The 20224-nt window shown below is 33.2% G+C and overlaps 1 protein-coding gene across 3 annotated transcripts in view; it reads left to right on the forward strand.

The window, feature by feature from the left end:
* LOC114329496 (cell adhesion molecule Dscam2) overlaps window positions 1-20224 on the forward strand; it is a 1422998-nt gene that overhangs the window by 905176 nt on the left and 497598 nt on the right. For all 3 annotated transcript variants that reach the window (XM_050654329.1, XM_050654330.1, XM_050654331.1), the window contains exon 6: window positions 16511-16614. In XM_050654329.1, the coding sequence (XP_050510286.1) occupies window positions 16511-16614 (104 nt within the window). The remainder of the gene's footprint in view (window positions 1-16510; window positions 16615-20224) is intronic.

Raw genomic sequence — 20224 nt, forward strand, 5'->3', positions numbered from 1 at the left:
CCGCATTGATAGTCGATATTCGAGGCTAATATGTAATATATATAAAAATGCGACAAGCTCGATACAACTACACGCTAACAGCAACCAAATAAAAATCCAAAGAGGTATCCGACAAGGTGATACTTTATCACCTAACCTTTTCATATCGGCTCTAGAAAAAGCGATCAAAACCGTAGAATGGGGTGACAAAGGAATAAATATGGACGGAGAGATGCTACACCACCTAAGCTACGCAGACGATATAGTCCTGGTTGCAGACGATTTGGGACAAACAAAGAAAATGTTGGAAGAACTTAGTACAGCCTGTCATAAAATAGGCTTAAAAATGAATATAACAAAAACAAATTAGTACCAAATAAACACTTTGAAATACAAAATGAACAAATAGAACTGGTAGACAAATATATATATCTAGGTCACGAAATTAAGATAGGTAAGGACAATCAAACAACCGAAGTATCCAGAAGAATAATACAAGGATGGGCAGCATACGGAGCTCTTAGGAACCTTTTTAAAAGTGACATTCCAACTAATATGAAGAAAAAAGTTTTCGACCAATGCGTGGTGCTACCGGTGATGACCTATGGTGCAGAAACATTATCGCTCACAAAGAAAAACGCACAAAAGCTAAGAGTAGTGCAGAGAAGAATGGAGCGATCAATGATAGGGGCCACTCTGCGAGACAGGACTAGAAACGAAGATCTACGAGCTAAGACCAAAGTCATAGACGTCATTGAAAGAAGCTGTAACTTAAAATGGAAATGGGCTGGACACTTTGCCAGAATGAAGGACGGAAGATGGACTCGTAAACTAGTTGAATGGAGACCAAGAGCCGATAAACGTAGCAGATGAAGACCACCAACACGAGGGCAAGATGACTTACGAAGGACAACAAAAAACTGGGTACAGCAAGCACAAAATAGAACGTTTTGGAGACAAACAGGGGAGGCCCATGTCCAGCAGTGGATTGAGAGAGGCTGATGATGACGACGATGATGATGATGGTTCATAATACCTTTACAAACTGCAAAGGCCACTGTCCGCCTGTATACATCAACAACCAGCAACTAAAAGAGCGACCAAAAATTAAATTGGAAAACACACATTTTTATGAAACTCAAAAAACGTTCACACTTTCACCTTCACAAATCATCACTTTTAATCAATAATAAAGTACCCTTGTCTACAAAATAATCCTGTTGCCAATATGGAGTTATGGAATCCCTCTGTGGGATACTGCATCAAACTCCAACATTGAAATCTAGTAGAGGTTCCAGTCAAAGGTTCTTTGAGTTATCACAAATGCCCCATGGTATGTTACAAAAATAAAATTATTACTCACGACCTAAAAATTGCAGCGGAAAAAGAAGAAATAAGTATTTTTGATAAGAAATATGAAGACAGATTGACACAATATCCCAACATATTAGCGAGAAATCTGATGAAACAACCAGTTAGACGCAGACTTAGACGGCATACAACCAGTGATCTACGATTTCTATTATGTATTCACTCTAAAAGAAAATGGTTACAAAATAATTTTCTCCATCATACTTACACTAAGTAGTCAAAACATTTACTTATGGCACCTTGTTTTAAAGATTGTAAATAAATTAAGAGGTTAAATAAAAAAAATGGCGAAAAAAAATGAGAGAAATTTGAGTTGAGCAGATATTTCCGTTGGTGGGAAGACAAAAGAAATGCGACAGCGGAAAAGCTATTTATTTAGTTTAGTATTGCACTGGAAAATAATAAAGTGGAAATGTGAGTAAAACTCGTTTGAAAAATTTGACTGATTTTTCTTGTAGCACTCATAGTCCTGTCGCCAGGGGGGGTACAACGGCCTCGTTAATTCAGATGGACTTACTCAAGTTTTTTTTATGTATTTTGACCCGTAGAACACGAATTTTTTGGGTAACAGTTGATCCGGATGTCGATAAGATTGTTATAGACCAAGAACTTGAGGAATCAAATAACAGCGATTTTTGGCAAAACAAAACAATATTTTGTATTTTTTGGGCCATTTTAAGTAAAAAATATTTCTACAAGTTTTTTCGTAGGATGCACAGTTTTCGAGATAAACGCGGTTGAACTTTAAAAAAATCGAAAAATTGCAATTTTTGAACCCGAATAACTTTTGATTAAAAAATAAAATAGCAAGTCTGCTTACCGCATTTGAAAGTTTAAGTCAAATTATATCGGTTTTGATTATTTGCATTGGTAAAAATTTATTTTTTTATTGTTTAACAAAGCTATAAACACGTAGGGTTTCCCGTGCTTTTACATGCGTTTTAACGCATGTAACGTAGAAATAGTCTTGATTGCACTAGTACCTATTCTACCTACTCGTTCGATTTTAAATGAGAAATCATAGAAACATCACTCACGCACTAGTTGTTTGTAGCTTTGTTTAGCAATAACACAATAAATTTTTAGCAATGCAAATAATCAAAACCGACATAATTTGACTTGAACTTTCAAAGGCGCTAAGCAGAATTGCTATTTTATTTTTTAATCAAAAGTTATTCGGGTTTAAAAATTGCAGTTTTTCGATTTTTTGAAAGTTCAACCGCGTTTATCTCGAAAACTGTGCATCCTACTAAAAAACTTGTAGAAATATTTTTTGCTTAAAATGACCCAAAAAATACAAAATATTGTTTTGTTTTGCCAAAAATCGCTGTTATTTGATTCCTCAAGTTCTTGGTCTATAAAAATCTTATCGACATCCGGATCAACTGTTACCCAAAAAATTCGTGTTCTACGGGTCAAAATACATAAAAAAAATTTGGGTAAGTCCATCTGAATTAACGAGGCCGTTGTACCCCCCCTGGCGACAGGACTATCATCCGAGTTTTTTAAATGAGCTTCAATTAGTCAATATATTTTACCACAAACTTTAAGTTTCTGCAATATATCTTATTTTTAAATTAAGTGGGTTACTCAATTCCGTAGTTTGGAGCAAATTTAATCTCTGAATATAAAATTGATCACTATGATATTTAAAAACAGAGAGAAATTGTTTAAAACCTAATTTACACCTCTAAAAGTTACTAAAACTCACTATTTGCTAGTTACTAGATAATAAATAACTGCATATTTCCCTCTCTTTTGGAAAGTCGCAAAAATTATACTTCATATCGACTCATAAATTTGCTGCGGCTAATGTCAAAGATCTTAAAGAAACTGATATTCTCAAGAATTCAACCACTCCTATCAGATCAAGAACTAATCTGAGCCCACCAGTTTAGATTCATACCCAGCATGCGACCATAGAAGAAGGTTCATCGGATATACAGAACTGTGAATCGAGCATTGGAAGACAAAATGTACTGTACTGCCGCCTTTCTAGACATTTCGCAAGCATTCCATAAGGTATGGCCTTCTATACAAATAAAAAATTGCTTATTCTTATTCATTTCCTAATGCTAAAATTCTTCCTACCTGACCGATACTTTTTGTACAACATAGAGATGAGCGCAAGACACTATTTCTAGTTGAATCCGGAGTACCACAGGGCAGTGTCTTGGGGTCAGTGTTTTACACAGTGGACTTACCAATAAATGTTCAAACCATGACAGCTACAGAATCAGCTGACACAGCAGTGACGTCAGTATATCAGTAACCACCGATAGCTTCTCAACTTCTTCAAACCAGCCTCAACACAATGCAAACTTGGCTGAAACGGAGCCGTTTTCAAACAAATAAAACAAAGTCGGTTCATAATACCTTTACAAAGTGCAAAGGTCACTGTTCGCCTGTATATATCAACAACCAGCAACTAAAACAGCAAGAAACATATCAAATACGTTGAAATGCACTTTGACCAAAAATTAAACTGGAAAACACACATTTTTATGAAACGCAAAAATCGTTCACACTTTCACCTTCACAAATCATCACTTTTAATCAATAATAAAGTACCCTTGTCTACAAAATAATCCTGTTGCCAATATGGAGTTATGGAATCCCGCTGTGGGGTACTGCATCAAACTCCAACATTGAAATCTAGTAGAGGTTCCAGTCAAAGGTTCTTTAAGTTATCACAAATGCCCCATGGTATGTTACAAAAATAATATTATTACTCACGACCTAAAAATTGCAACGGAAAAAGACGAAAAAGTATTTTTGCTAAGGAATATGAAGACAGATTGACACAGTATCCCAACATATTAGCGAGAAATCTGATGAAACAACCAGTTAGACGCAGACTTAGACGGAATACAACCAGTGATCTACGATTTTAATTATGTATGCACCCTAAAAGAAAATGGTTACAAAATAATTTTCTCCATCAGACTTACACTAAGTAGTCACAACATTTACTTATGGCACCTTGTTTTAAAGATTGTAAATAAATTAAGAGGTTAAATAAAAAAAATGGCGAAAAAAAATGGGAGAAATTTGAGTTGAGCAGATATTTCCGTTGGTGGGAAGACAAAAGAAATGCGACAGCGGAAAAACTATTTATTTAATGTAGTATTGCACTGGAAATAATAAAGTGGAAATGTGAGCAAAACTCGTTTGAAAAATTGGACTGATTTTTCTTGTAGCACTCATCCGAGTTTTTTAAATGAGCTTCAATTAGTCAATATATTTTACCACAAACTTTAAGTTTCTGTAGTGTATCTTATTTTTAAATTAAGTGGGTTACTCAATTCCGTAGTTTGGAGCAAATTTAATCTCTGAATATAAAATTGATCACTATGATATTTACAAACAGAGAGAAATTGTTTAAAACCTAATTTACACCTCAAAAAGTTACTAAATACTCACTATTTGCCAGTTACTAGATAATAAATAACTGCATATTTCCCTCTCTTTTGGAAAGTCGCAAAAATTGTACTTCATATCGACTCATAAATTTGCTGCGGCTAATGTCAAAGATCTTAAAGAAACTGATATTCTCAAGAATTCAACCACTCCTATCAGATCAAGAACTAATCTAAGCCCACCAGTTTAGATTCATACCCAGTATGCGACCATAGAAGAAGGTTCATCGGATATACAGAACTGTGAATCGAGCATTGGAAGACAAAATGTACTGTACTGCCGCCGTAACCACCGATAGCTTCTCAACTTCTGCAAACCAGCCTCAACACAATGCAAACTTGGCTGAAACGGAGCCGTTTTCAAACAAATAAAACAAAGTCGGTTCATAATACCTTTACAAACTGCAAAGGTCACTGTTCGCCTGTATATATCAACAACCAGCAACTAAAACAGCAAGAAACATATCAAATACGTTGAAATGCATTTTGACCAAAAATTAAACTGGAAAACACACATTTTTATGAAACGCAAAAATCGTTCACACTTTCACCTTCACAAATCATCACCTTTAGTCAATAATAAAGTACCCTTGTCTACAAAATAATCCTGTTGCCAATATGGAGTTATGGAATCCCTCTGTGGGGTACTGCATCAAACTCCAACATTAAAATCTAGTAGAGGTTCCAGTCAAAGGTTCTTTGAGTTATCACAAATGCCGCATGGTATGTTACAAAAATAATATTATTACACACGACCTAAAAATTGCAGCGGAAAAAGAAGAAATAAATATTTTTGTTAAGAAATATGAAGACAGATTGACACAATATCCCAACATATTAGCGAGAAATCTGATGAAACAACCAGTTAGACGCACACTTAGATGGAATACAACCAGTGATCAACGATTTTAATTATGTATGCACCCTAAAAGAAAATGGTTACAAAATAATTTTCTCCATCATACTTACACTAAATTAATAGTCACAACATTTACTTATGGCACCTTGTTTTAAAGATTGTAAATAAATTAAGAGGTTAAAAAAAATGGCGAAAAAAATTAGAGAAAAACAAAAGAAATGCGACAGCGGAAGAGCTATTTATTAAGTTTAGTATTGCACTGGAAAATAATAAAGTGGAAATGTGAGCAAAACTCGTTTGAAAAATTTGACTGATTTTTCTTGTAGCACTCATCCGAGTTTTTTAAATGAGTTTCAATTAGTCAATATATTTTACCACAAACTTTAAGTTTCTGTAATATATCTTATTTTTAAATTAAGTGGGTCACTCAATACCGTAGTTTGGAGCAAAATTAATCTCTGAATATGAAATTGATCACTGTGATATTTAAAAATAGAGAGAGAAATTGTTTAAAACCTAATTTACACCTCAAAAAGTTACTAAAAACTCACTATTTGCTAGTTACTAGATAATAAATAACTGCATATTTCCCTCTTTTCTGGAAGGTCGCAAAAATTATACTAATTCCCAAACCAGGTAAGCCTCTGGAAGATGAAAAATCATATCGACTTTTAAATTTGCTTCTGATAATGTCAAAGATCTTAAAGAAACTGATATTCTCAAGAATACAACCACTCCTATCAGATCAAGAACTAATCCAAGCCCACCAGTTTAGATTCATATCCCAACATGCGACCATAGAAGAAGGTTCATCGGATATACAGAACTGTGAATCGAGCATTGGAAGACAAAATGTACTGTACTGCCTCCTTTCTAGACATCTCGCAAGCATTCCATAAAGTATGGCCTTCCATACAAATAAAAAAAAGGATGTGTGTGTACTTTGTACGCACGTAAGAAGTTATACTTCTATTATATGATTTCTTAAAAATAAATATACTTTAAACAGTTTGTTTTAATTTTTTTGAACACCAAACTAATTTTGTGCTTATCGCTTTCAAAAAAATTAAAAAAAAAGTATAAGATTGCACTGGATTCAAACTCAAGACCTTTCGATCTCTGGCCGAATTAGTCGAGGCATTGAAGCACAAAAAAGGCCTTACTGTCGATTTTTGGCGCAGTAAGACGGATTTTAATGCAGTTTGGTGCGTTGGATTCGTGAGAATGTCAGGTAATTTTGTGAACTAATGTAATGAATAAGAAATCTGAAATTGTATTTGTGAATAAGAAAAATGCATTTTAAAAGTGCATTTTGAAATAGGCAATTATTATAAATTTGCAACTCGGTAAATAGTTGGGCAACATCCTGATTAATTATTTTAATTATTTTTAATCATTTTTAAGTCCATATAATATTCTAAGATGTCAATAACCATTAATAATAACCAAAAAAATTTACTTATGGGGTATCGAACCAAGTACTAACACGTCCGTAACTAAATACCCATACCGCTAGCTCACGCAGACACTTGCTAGACACGGGCGATATTAGATATAAACAAAAACAAATAGGTAAGTAAAAATTGTAAAGAAAATTACTACATACTTAAATGTATTATAAAATTAATATATTCCTAAATTTTAGAAGAAACATTTGTAATAAATAGGTACATTTATACAAAATATTCGAAAAATAGACACTTCAATCCTTCAATGCCTCGACTAAATGCTATACCAAATACGCTACGAGGACTGTGTCTGTATCGGTTCGGACGTATACCTAATGACAATTCACGGTAACAATCAGACAAGGTGAAGAAATATACAATAAAATGATTTAATAATACTCATCTTACTCCTGAGGAAGACAAATCCAAAGACACAAAAATTATAATAAATATATTTACTAAAAACACTAATATATTCTTCTCACACCTTTTCTTGCACTGATATATTTATACATAACTAAAAAGATTTTAGCAACTAAACGCCATACTGTCTGTGTGCGCATGCGCGCAGAATTATGAAATTTTTCTCTCAATCGCGCCTAAAGAAGTATAACTTCAAAAATTGCTTCCTCTTACTCATTTCCTAATCCTAAAATTCTTCCTACCTGACCGATACTTTTTTGTACAACATAGAGATAAGCGCACGCCACTATTTCTAGTTGAATCCGGAGTTCGACAGGGCAGTGTCTTGGGGCCAGTGTTTTACACAATGGACTTACCAATAAATGTTCAAACCATGACAGCTACAGAATCAGCTGACACAGCAGTGACGTCAGTATATCAGTATCCACCGATAGCTTCTCAACTTCTGCAAACCAGCCTCAACAAAATGCAAACTTGGCTAAAACGGTGGCGTTTTCAAACAAATAAAACAAAGTCGGTTCATAATACCTTTACAAATTGCAAAGGTCACTGTCCGCCTGTATATATCAACAATCAGCAACTAAAACAGCAAGAAACATATCAAATACGTTGAAATGCATTTTGACCAAAAATTAAACTGGAAAACACACATTTTTATGAAACTCAAAAAACGTTCACACTTTCACCTTCACAAATCATCACTTTTAATCAATAATAAAATACCCTTATCTTCAAAATAATCATGATGCCAATATGGAGTTATTTAATCACTCTGTGGGGTACTGCATAAAACTTTAACATTGAAATCTAGTAGAGGTTCCAGTAAAAGGTTCTTTGAGTTATCACAAATGCCCCAGGGTATGTTACAAAAATAATATTATTACACACAAACTAAAAATTGCAGCGGAAAAAGAAGAAATAGGTATCTTTACTCAGAAATATGAAGACAGATTGACACAATATCCCAACATATTAGCGAGAAATCTGATGTAACAACCATTTAGACGCAGACTTACACGGAATACACCTAGTGATCTACGATTTTAATACCCTAAAAGAAACTGGTTACAAAATCATTTTCTCCATGATTGTTTTGAAGATTGTAAATAAATTAAGAGGTTAAATAAAAAAAAAAATGGCGAAAAAAAAATGAGAGAAATTTGAGTTGAGCAGATATTTCCGTTGGTGGGAAGACAAAAGAAATGCGACAGCGGAAGAGCTATTTATTTAGTTTAGTATTGCACTGGAAAATAATAAAGTGGAAATGTGAGCAAAACTCGTTTGAAAAATTTGACTGATTTTTCTTGTAGCACTCATCCGAGTTTTTTAAATGAGCTTCAATTAGTCAATATATTTTACCACAAACTTTAAGTTACTGTAATATATTATCTTGTCTTTAAATTAAGTGAATTATACAGTACCGTAGTTTGGAACAAATTTAATCTCTAAAACTGAAATTGATCACTATGATAATATTTAAAAATTAGAGAGACATTTTTAAAAGCCTTATTTACTTATTTTTATTATAGTCCGGGATCCCAGGCCTATTTTCATCTTTTATTACTAACAAGCTAATTTTTCGTGAGTATCTTCATTTTGACGAGACCAACGTTTTTCCTTACAAAAATTTCCGTGTGTGGCAGCTAACAGGGGTAGCAAGGGTGAAATTTGTTGACTTGACGATTCTCAAAAACTTATTACAAACTGGGTTATTTTGATTTTTGTTAATTCTCGAGATAATTATCTCAATTAGCCGAAAAAATATTTGTCCCATAAAATGCAAGGTCTTATCAAAGAGTCCCCCATTCCAAAGTGTATGATAAACGAGATCATGAAAAATAATTACCAACCATCTGATTTTTTTCTGTTGATTAGTTAATATTTATATAATAATTTAACACCCATATTGTCCTACAAATTGCGTGGTACGTTATCCTGGTCCTGTGTTCAAAAGTTGTAGTAAAATATTTGATGTAAACATAATTATTACTATCAAGCTGAATCTTCGTGAATAGCTTCGCTTTGATGAGACGTCCAACAATTTCCTGTACGAAAATTTTCGTTTGTGGTAGCTATCAGGGGTATCAGGGATGAAGTATGTTAATTTGATGATTCTCAAAATTTTATTGCTCACTGGTTTTTTTGTTAGTTCTCAAGATAATTGTCTAAATTAGCCGAAAAATATTTGTCCTGCAAAAAGCAAGGATTTGTCAAAAAGCCCCTCCTTTTCAACCTGTATCCTGAACGAGGTCATGAAATAGCTGTTTTTATAACAAGGGAGGAAAGTGCTACTTTTCCTCCCGAGAATGAAGTTTACTGCCCGACGCGTAGCGGAGGGCAGTAATCATTCAAGGGAGGAAAAGGCACTTTACTTCCATGTTATACATATGGTTTTTCCACCTTCCTCAAATTAATAACAAGTCATTTTTCATTTTTACTTAATTTATTTATGTAACTAACCAACAAAATTTATTAAAATTAAAACTAACAAGTAGGTACAATATAACTGTCAACTGTCAAATATGTCAAATTATTAATGTAAACATTGTTAAATCAAAATAACAATTTACTGTTTTTTACCATGCTGCAAAATACAGGGTGTTTTATAAATAAACGTTAAAATGTATAGATACTTACGTAATAGAAAATAGATATTGTACAGGGCGTCAATAAGTTATATTTCATGAATGAAATACCATGAGGTAACTTTTATTTTTCCTCCCTAGGGGGGAAAAGTACAACTTTGCACCCTACAATCAGGTCCGGAAAAGTATACTTTCGGTAGAGGTAGGTGGAAAAATAATTACTATCCACTTGATTTTTTGTCTATTGATTTGTTAATAACGTGTGATCCAAAATTGTTGTCACCATAGGTGGCTCTGAGCAACAGAGATGGCTATACAGTGCATGTCTATTCTTAATTCAGATATACTTTCCAGTTTACGTCAACTTTGCAGTGTACGTCAACTTAACAAGAAAAGTTAGGTTATGTAAAGATGTTGGTGGTGGACATATACAGCATCTTTTTTGATTTTATTTATTATTGTTACTTATAGTTTTGTTAATTATTCTTTTTATTTTTGATTAAAGTTCTGTGTTAAAGGTTTCGACTGATTTTTTATGTTTTATAATGTTAATCAAAATTAATTGAAAACCAATGATATATTGCCCTTTTCATCAGCATTTTTCAGTGCGTAACAAATGATAGGAAAAAGGGTAAGTCCGTGATAATACACATTTATGACATTTATTCTAACATGATATTTTAGTTAAATCTGACAGTTGTCACATTTTATTTTTTTCAATTTGGAATAAAAACAAATTAAATGTGTTTCTTGCATTTATAAAATGGTATTTTCTTTGATTTGTATAGTCTTATAAATTATACAGATTATATTTGTAATATTATTATCTAATTAAAAAAAAATATTTTTTTATTATGGCGCCATCTATCAACAACTAGAATAACTAGAATAAATGTTATAAATGTCACCGACGAAATGTAATCACCGACGTGCCTTTTTTCTGTCACGTACAATTTAATGCGTTAGAAAGAAATTGAATAACTGTGACGCACTGAAAGATGATCATGAGAAAAAGAATAACAAGATATACGTAATTATTTGCACGGCTAGCTTTGATCCCAATAATTGTGGATCGCTCGTTATTTGTATAATTAAACACCCACGTTGTCCTAAAAATTCCATGATCCGTTATTCCGGTCCTCCAATTAAATACATATTTGAAATTCATGAAATGAAAAATCAATTTATTTTCTGCTATTAGAGCTGAGTTACACTGGTATAAGTACGCATGCTCACAGCGCTGTTTACAGTATTTTAGCAACGAGTATACGCGCATAGGCATTTTTATCACATTTTTTGCACACATGACAATTCTCGTCGGACTTGCGATACATACCTGTTTTCTTTTAGGTTTCATTTGGATGAAACTTTTGTCCTACAGTTACTAATAAAAAAAAATGGTCTTGTGGTATTAACAACTTTTGAACGTAGGACCAGGACAACGTTCCACACCATTTGTACGACAATGTGGGTGTTAAATTATTATTAACCAACCAACAAAAAAAATTAGATGGTTAGTAATCATTTTGCATGACTTCCTTAATGATAGATGTATTCTTTGATAAAACCTTGCATTTTGTAGGACACATATTTTTTCGGATAATTTAGATAATTATCTTAAAAACTAACAAAAAAACTTAGTTTTATAACCCAGTTAGTAATAAATTTTTAAAAATAGTTAAATTAACATATTTCAACCCTGCTACCCCTGTTAGCTACCACAAACAAAATTTTTGTAAGGACAAAAGTTGGGCATCTCGTCAAAATGAAGTTACGGAAATGGGCCCGGGATCCCGGACTATTATACTTATATTTACTTAATACATATTGTTGATTCTAAGTGTTTTCAGTAAAGTTGTGATTATGTAAACTCGACATATTATGGCTTGTAGCTGATCTGAGTAAAATATGATATAATCGATCAGATTCTTTATATCACCTTTAACATTGTTAGAGGAAACATGAAGGAAGATGTATGATATTTCGATAAATTCCCTCTCGAATTTGTTATTTTCTTGATGAAAAATTATGGTATTCAAAAATGAATACCCATTTTCAATTTCGTTGCAACACGAAACTACAGCCGCTTCATTATTCCAGTTCAATCAGAGAGTTCAGCAAGTACCTCTACCGGTTTGGAAACTTATTAGTCTCTCATCAGGAGGCACATATGCTGCTCTCTCTGACCCAACCAGGACAATCCCCGGCGTGCAGTTACGGATTGCAACGAACGAAATGGCAGGGATGCCCTAGCGGCAACTGCTAGCAAAAGACTAAGTTTTCAATCTAATAGCGCATAAAACAACACCAAAAAATGTTCTACATCCTACCATACTGAAAACCATGGGAACCTTCTCTGGTAGCACATCCGAGGCTTCTACAATTTGCAAGCCATAACGGATGCTGAGACTAAGGAAGATGAGGGAATTTTAAAATTTATAATTCACGTCCCATCTGCTCAGCGTGGAAAAGTCCCAACGAGAATGGTTCCCTTCGTACTCCAATCATAGTACTGCATGCCGGGGTTTGTCCTAGTTGGGTCAGAGAGAGCAGCATATGTCCCTCCTGATGAGACACTAATCAGTTTCGAAACCGGTAGAGGTGCTTGCTGCACTCTCTGATTGAACTGTAATAATGATGCGGCTGTAGTTTTGTGTTGCAACGAAATTGAAAATGGTTATCTATTTTTGATTTAGATGTTAACTCTAATTGGAGTACGAAGGGAACCATTCTCGTTGGAACTTTACCGCGCTGAGCAGATGGGACGTGAATTATAAATTGTAAAATTCCCTCATCTTCCTTAGTCTCAGCATCCGTTATGGCTTGCAAATTGTAGAAGCTTCGGAGGTGTTACCAGAGAAGGTTCCCATTGTTTTCAGTCTGGTAGGATGTGGAACAACTTTTTTGGTGTTGATTTATGAATTATGGTATTCTTAAAGTCCATGGAATGACCTGTGGAATTAACATATTAACCTAATGCACAACCGTCGGGCTGAAGGCGTGAATTACTTTTATGGAGAGTGATCCTAGATTTACTCTCCAACCACCCGTCTTCTTATCCAAAATGTGTCTGCTCTCCTCCATTAATAGGACATCATCCGCAAAGAGCATTGGCCAAGGAGTCCTCTCTCTTACCTTCATCTTCTTGATGTGCTTATCCGTGACGAATGTTGGCGATCATCATGGCACTCTTTTTATCTGCAGCAGCGCGGAAAAGCTGCATATAGTTGTGTTGTGTCTCTTACCTTAACCTAGCCTTAACTCTCTCAATATATCCATTACAAGATTAAACAGATAAACCTTGATTACATGTAACGAGTATTGTAGCGAGACAGTGTTCTCGGCCGAGTGCTCGTTTGGTATAAACATACCAACGAGTACATGGCCGAGCACTCGACCCAGTCATATGGTGAGACAGTCACTCAGATCTTGTTTTATTTACTAGGCCGAGTCCTCGACCTCCCACCCTTCAATTGTATACTCGCCAATCCAATAGGTATGTGTAAACAAAGCTCGCTGTGTAACTGTGCATATTACCACTTCATCAAAGGAGACGACTTCTGTTAATCAATGTGATTTGTGATTCTTAAAAATAGCTAACAAATGGAACTCAGATAGGACAATAAAGTTTGGTTCAATTGTATAGTTAAGTTACACCCGTTATTATGAAATTTCAAATCTTTGGAATATAAAAATAAACAAAAACGTGATGCAGCATATAGACAAGGCGGAAACGGCGGGTTCGTTGGGAAAAATATTCCCATGAGATATTTTTGCATAATCACATTCGTGAGACATCTCAGAATAAGGTTCAAGAAATCGCCCACGAGAAAAGTGGGCCAATTTTTTTTTAACAATTTTTTTTAATCAAATTGCAAAAATCAATATTTTGGCCCGGACTATTTTTTTAGGTTTTTTGGACCATTCTGGACAAAAAAGGGCTTCTTATAATTTTTCTCTAAAGTTGATCTTTTTCGAGTTATAAACAAGTTAAAATTTGAAAAACGCGAAAATGGCCATTTTTATGGCTTAATAACTCGGTCAAAAATTATTATTTTCAAAGTCAGAAACTGACTAAATCAAAGTTTAAAGTCGCCGTTACATGATCCTGAAGAAATCTGTGTCATTAATTTACTACTAAGCTGTTATTTTTAATTAATAACAATAAGTGGTTGTATCGTATTGACGCTGCTGTAAATGTGAGTGCGAGTAAGATGCACAATTGGACTGCTGAAATAGCTTCTCTCTCGCACTCAGCATTTACAGCCCCGCACACGGGCATGGCGCTTATTATTATTACTTAAAAATAGCAGCTTAGTAATAAAATAATGACAAAAATTTCTTCAGGATCTTATAGGGGGGGCTTCAAACTTTGATTTAGTCATACATTGACTTTCATAATAATAACTTTTAACCGAGTTATTAAGCCTTGAAAATCGCCATTTTTCGTTTTTTTCAATTTTAAATTGCTTATAAGTCGAAAACGATCAACTTTAGAGAAAAATTATAAGAGACCTTTTTTGTCCAGAATGGTCCAAAAAATTAAGGAAAAAATTGTTCGGGCCAAAAATATTGATTCTTGCAATTTGATTAAAAAAAAATGTTAAAAACAATTGGCCCACTTTTCACTTGGGCGACTTCTTGAACCTTATTCTGGGATGTCTCACGAATGTGATTATGCAAAAAAAATCTCATGGGAATATTTTTCCCTTCGAACCCGCCGTTTTCGCCTTGTCTAATATGTATCGATTATAGAAGAAATAAATATTGTTGGTTTTAAAACTGAAGAAGTCAAATAAAATAAAAAATTTAAATTCGACATATAGACAAGAAATAAAAAAATCAATGAATAGAAGAAATCGGGAGCAGCGAGATTTGGTCTTCTTAAATCCATTGTCTATAGACCAAAGACGCTTATCTCCTTCTCATAATATATCGGTAAATTCTTGTATCAGCAGTGGTATAAGCCGTTGGTATATTTTTAATGTTAGCTTTACGATCCACTACTCCTTGTTTTTGTGAATCAAAACTGAACTGACTGGCCTCCAAATTCAAAAATTGACAAATACGTATAAACCATCTCTCGCCCTCACCACTGTCTCGGCCTAGTAACAGTTTGCTGTCTCGCCACTGTACTCGTTACGTGTAATCAAGCCATAAGGACACTACTCCTTGTTTTTGTGAATCGAAACTGAACTGACTCGCCTCCAAATTCAAAAATTGACAAATGCGTATAAAGTATCTCTCACCCTCACCCTCACCACTGTCTCGGCCTAGTAACAGTTTGCTGTCTCGCCACTGTACTCGTCACGTGTAATCAAGCCATTAGGATTAAGTGATGAGCCCTGATGCAATCCAATCGTCATTAAAAAACTTCAATACGAAGTCTTAATTTCAGTGTATGCTTCCTTTATATCCTTCACGAGCCTTACATATTCCTCATCAACCCATTTGTCTCTCATGCAGATTTCATTGGATTGATACAAAAATATTCCAAACATATTGACATCTTAGTGGGCGCTCACAACGAGGCGCCGACCCTCGCTCCCTAGTATAATATCGAACGCCAGGTAAAATAAAATGCATTATCTTAAATGCGAGCGTTCACGAAACTGAAGAGTAGGATACTATGCTTTACGATGATCCGATGATCTCCGTTATGAACGCACCGTTACAGATAATAATATATTATGCAACGAGCATTTAATGATGGTCATTATGAAGCGAGTATGGGGGATATAAAACGAGCCGCCTAGCGGCGAGTTTCGTATAGATTACGAGCTTCATAATGATAAATAAATGCAAGTTGTATACACGATTTTTTCTATGATTATTCACAACAAAAAATATATTTAAATTTATTAATTTTGTAAGGCAAACAAATTAAGAATGTTTGTCAGTGTGTTTACATATTGAGAACTGTCAAATCTTATGTGTTTGACTCGCCATTGGGCACTGCGCGTGTGCCACCTTCATCGCGATTCTATTGGTTAAAAATCTGTATCGTATTGAAAATCTATCATAATGAAGTTCATTATGATACAGCTGGTGAAATCATAATAATTGATATACCCTATTCCACGAATATACGACTGTTTTGGATTATCTCGACAACGAATATTTTACTGTGCAAAATATGAAGAAAGAAAATAAATTGTAATTTACATTGTTGTTTATTGGAATAATTATTACAGCCATTTACTTTCGTACCTACGTCTTATGTTGCACACTAAATTATTCGTTGTCGCTATAATCCAAAACAGTCGTATATTCGTGGAATGGCCTTTATATTATTGTATGAGAATAGAAAAATATTACTTTTAAATGATTCTGGTATACAAACATGTATGAAAGGGATGTATAAAAACAAAATAACAATAAAAAACACTGTAAAACCCTATACTTTCTATTTTTGTTTGGTTTTAGGTGGTACAACCATGCAGGTCTAGAGCCAAGCCTTATTATTCCTGGTCCTAGAGTTCGCCAATTGGGACCTGTATTAGCAATTGAAGCAGTTAATACCGAGGACGGTAAGTTTGCTTTTCCTAAGAAGAAAATAATAACTATAAATTTTATTTCATTATTTCATTATTTTATACAAACTTAGATGTGTTGAGTGCTGAAAACCTACATCGGTCAAACGGGTAGAAATGTTCTTCTTCTTCTTGACTGGCTTTACAACTCGGGGTGAGTCTTCGCCGCATCCACTATGGCCCTCCATCGTCTGCGATCTTGCGCTTCGATTTGCCATTGTTGTACCCCAATCCTGATAGAAATGTTAGCGTATAGCAAAATACAAAAGGGCTTTTAATAATAGAAAAACAAATTTTATGTACGCACTTCACCTTTTAGATCATAATCATTCCTTTAATGGCCCATATTGCATTCTCCATATTGAAAATAAAAACCTTCAGCGATGTTTATTAGAATCTGCAAATTATTAAAGTGAAAATTCAGATATGCATGCAACATCATAATATATTTATGATATTTAGAATGCAGATAATGATCAATAGTACATTCCTTCACGGTTTTTGCTGTAAATTTTAAAGAACCGCTTGGATTGACACGATATTTGGCATAGGCATAGCTAACATGTTAAAGAAAAAAAGTGATATGGTGCCGATGTGTGCTTTTGCCCTGGGGGTGACTTTCACCCCATCTCGTTGGTGAAAAAATATATGTCCAAGATAAGCTCCGAAATGGATAAACTGACTAATTTTAAGCAACTTTTGTTCTATAGAGTTTTTTCACCAAATCAATACTTTTTGAGTTATTTGCAAGTGAAAATGTTCATTTTTCATCAAAATAACCACGTTTTTAGACGGTTTTTCGCAAATAACTCAAAACGTAAGCATTTCGTAGAAAAAAATATTACTAGCAAAACTATAGCCTATAAAAAAGTGAAAAAAACGGTGAATATATTAGGTCTCTATACTAGGCTAGTGATTATATTCAAAATAAGGTAGCTAAAAGGAACTACAACGTTAATGGGGTTTTATTATTTGATATGGTCAATGGACATCTATATATGAAAAAACCGCGGAGTGCTACCATTTAAAGGGGTGCGTTTTTGAGAAATGGGTGAATTAGTCCCTGGGCACAGGTTACATTAGGGTGAGTTCTATGCACTTTTGATACAAATACGTCTACATAAAAATTGTTTCTGGTTAAATTTCCTATCTAAATATAACTTTTTAAAGTCAAAGATACTTTTTTTTACAAAAATATATTCAAAAGAAAAAGCACAAAGAAACCCAAAAGAAAGAAATTTTGTTTTTTGTCCCATAACTTTTGTCCACGGGGATATAGGTATAGACATTGCTTCACAGAAAAAAAACTTACATATTTTCTCTTTAAAATGATGTTTTGTAGAGGTCATTACGATTTACAGTTTTCGAAATATGATTTTTCAAAATTCGCCCACTCACAGCAATTTTGGGCAATTTTCCTTGTTATTTCGCAAATATTGTTCTGTAACTTTTTTCTACGTAACTTTAGGTATATGAAATGGTACACGTAATAGGAATAGAAATCAATTACCTTTAAAATCGTCTACTGTATAACGTTGTACGACTTTTTTTTAAAGAGATTGTGGTTTTTCAAGGTTGTATACTTTTAACGATTTTTTTATAATATAATATAAAAATAAAACAAAATTATTATATAATATATTATATATTATATAATACCCAATATAAAAAAATATTATTTTTTACATTTTTTACGATTATTTTTGAGATTTCTCATTATAACTTTTTTTCTTGTACATGAATATACATACTATCTATATATTGCGCAACAAAGAGGGCTTACTTTCTGTTCTTTAAAATGGTGTATCATCTATATTTAAATACATAATGGAAACCGAGTGATTCTTTGATATTTTTTTACCTGTATTATTTAAAATATTTCTTTTACAAAAATTACAAAAACATTAGTCTTAAAAAACATCACTTTAGTTAAAATTATTTAAACGTTGACATTTAAAAAAATTTCAAAATCAAAGTCCATCTCTTCGTTAGCATTAGCTTCAATATCTTCCTCTGACACCTCAGTTATCTTAGAGTTCCCACAATTAGTACCCATGCACATGCACCCTTTGCAGAATATTGAACAACTAATTCCTATCTTCCTACAACCGCAGTTTTTTGTACATCCTTTGGTACATTTACATGCTATTTTTTCAAGCAAAGCTTGTGGTGCAGGAGCTTTGACAGTAAATATTGGAATTAATACATATTTTCAAGTTTGCCCAGCCGAGTCAAGTGGATCAAAAGTATTACCTATAAAAAATAAGATTCAATCATAACACACAATCACATAAAAAAGTTATAATGGGGAATTTAAAAAATAATCCTAAAATCAAAAATCGTTTTAAGTACTTATTACTATTACCATTTGAAAAAGCATATCTTATTCAAAAATAACCCTAGAATTTTTTATAATACACCATTTTAAAGTAAACAGAATAAGCTTTCTTTTTTATTATATAATATATACCATATAGAAAAAAAAGTTATAATGGGAAATTTAAAAATAATCGTAAAAATATAAAAACTCGTTAAAAGTCTTGAAAAAGATAACCTCTTTAAAAGAAGTCGTACAACATTATACAGTAGACCATTTTAAAGGTAATTGATTTCTGTTCCTCTTACATGTACCATTGCATATACCTAAAGTTACGTAAAAGAAGTTACAGAACAATATTTGCGAAATAACAAGGAAAAGTGCCCAAAATTGCTGTGAGTGGCGAATTTTGAAAAATCATATTTCGAAAACTGTAAATCCTAATGACCTCTACCAAACATCATTTTAAAGAGAAAATATGTAAGTTTTTTTTTCTATGAAGCAATGTCTATACCTATATCCCCGTGGACAAAAGTTATGGGACAAATAACAAAATTTCTTTCTTTTGGGTTTCTTTGTGCTTTTTCTTTTGAATATATGTTTGTAAAAAAAAGTAACCTTGACTTTAAAAAGTTATATTTAGATAGGAAATTTAACCAGGAACAATTTTTATGTAGACATGTTTGTACCAAAAGTGCATAGAACTCACCCTAATGTAACCTGTGCCCAGGGACTAATTCACCCATTTCTCAAAAACGCACCCCTTTAAATGGTAGCACTCCGCGGTTTTTTAATAAAACTCCGTTAACGTTGTAGTTCCTTTCTATAGTACATAATCAATAGCCTATACCTAGCAAAAGCAGAGTTATAGCTAATGAAAAATAGGTTCATTTTCGAAAAATTACAAATAGAATAATTCATTGTGAAATATCCAAATAATGAAGCATTCTTTTTTACAGAACTTTTAACAACCTTTTTAAAGTGTTTAAAGAAAGCTTTATTTCTGTTTTTATAAAAGAAATTTCTAGCATCAAATATAAGCAAGTTACGCTCAAAATAAAGTTGGTCCCTTTTGTTTTGGCAAAAAAAAAATCAGGAAGATCACCCCCCAATTAGCAACTTAAATGAAATTAATCGTTACCGCTTCAAAAGTTACTTTACTTATGTTGTTTTTATATGATCTGTAAGTTTCATCGATTCAAAGGGCTTATTTTTGAAAAAATTTGGTTTTAAACTAACATCTTAAAAAATTTTAATTTTGAAAAAAATGCTTTTTCAAAATAACTTACA

This window comes from Diabrotica virgifera, chromosome 6 (genome assembly GCF_917563875.1).
Source record: "Diabrotica virgifera virgifera chromosome 6, PGI_DIABVI_V3a".
Classification (NCBI taxonomy): domain Eukaryota; kingdom Metazoa; phylum Arthropoda; class Insecta; order Coleoptera; family Chrysomelidae; genus Diabrotica; species Diabrotica virgifera.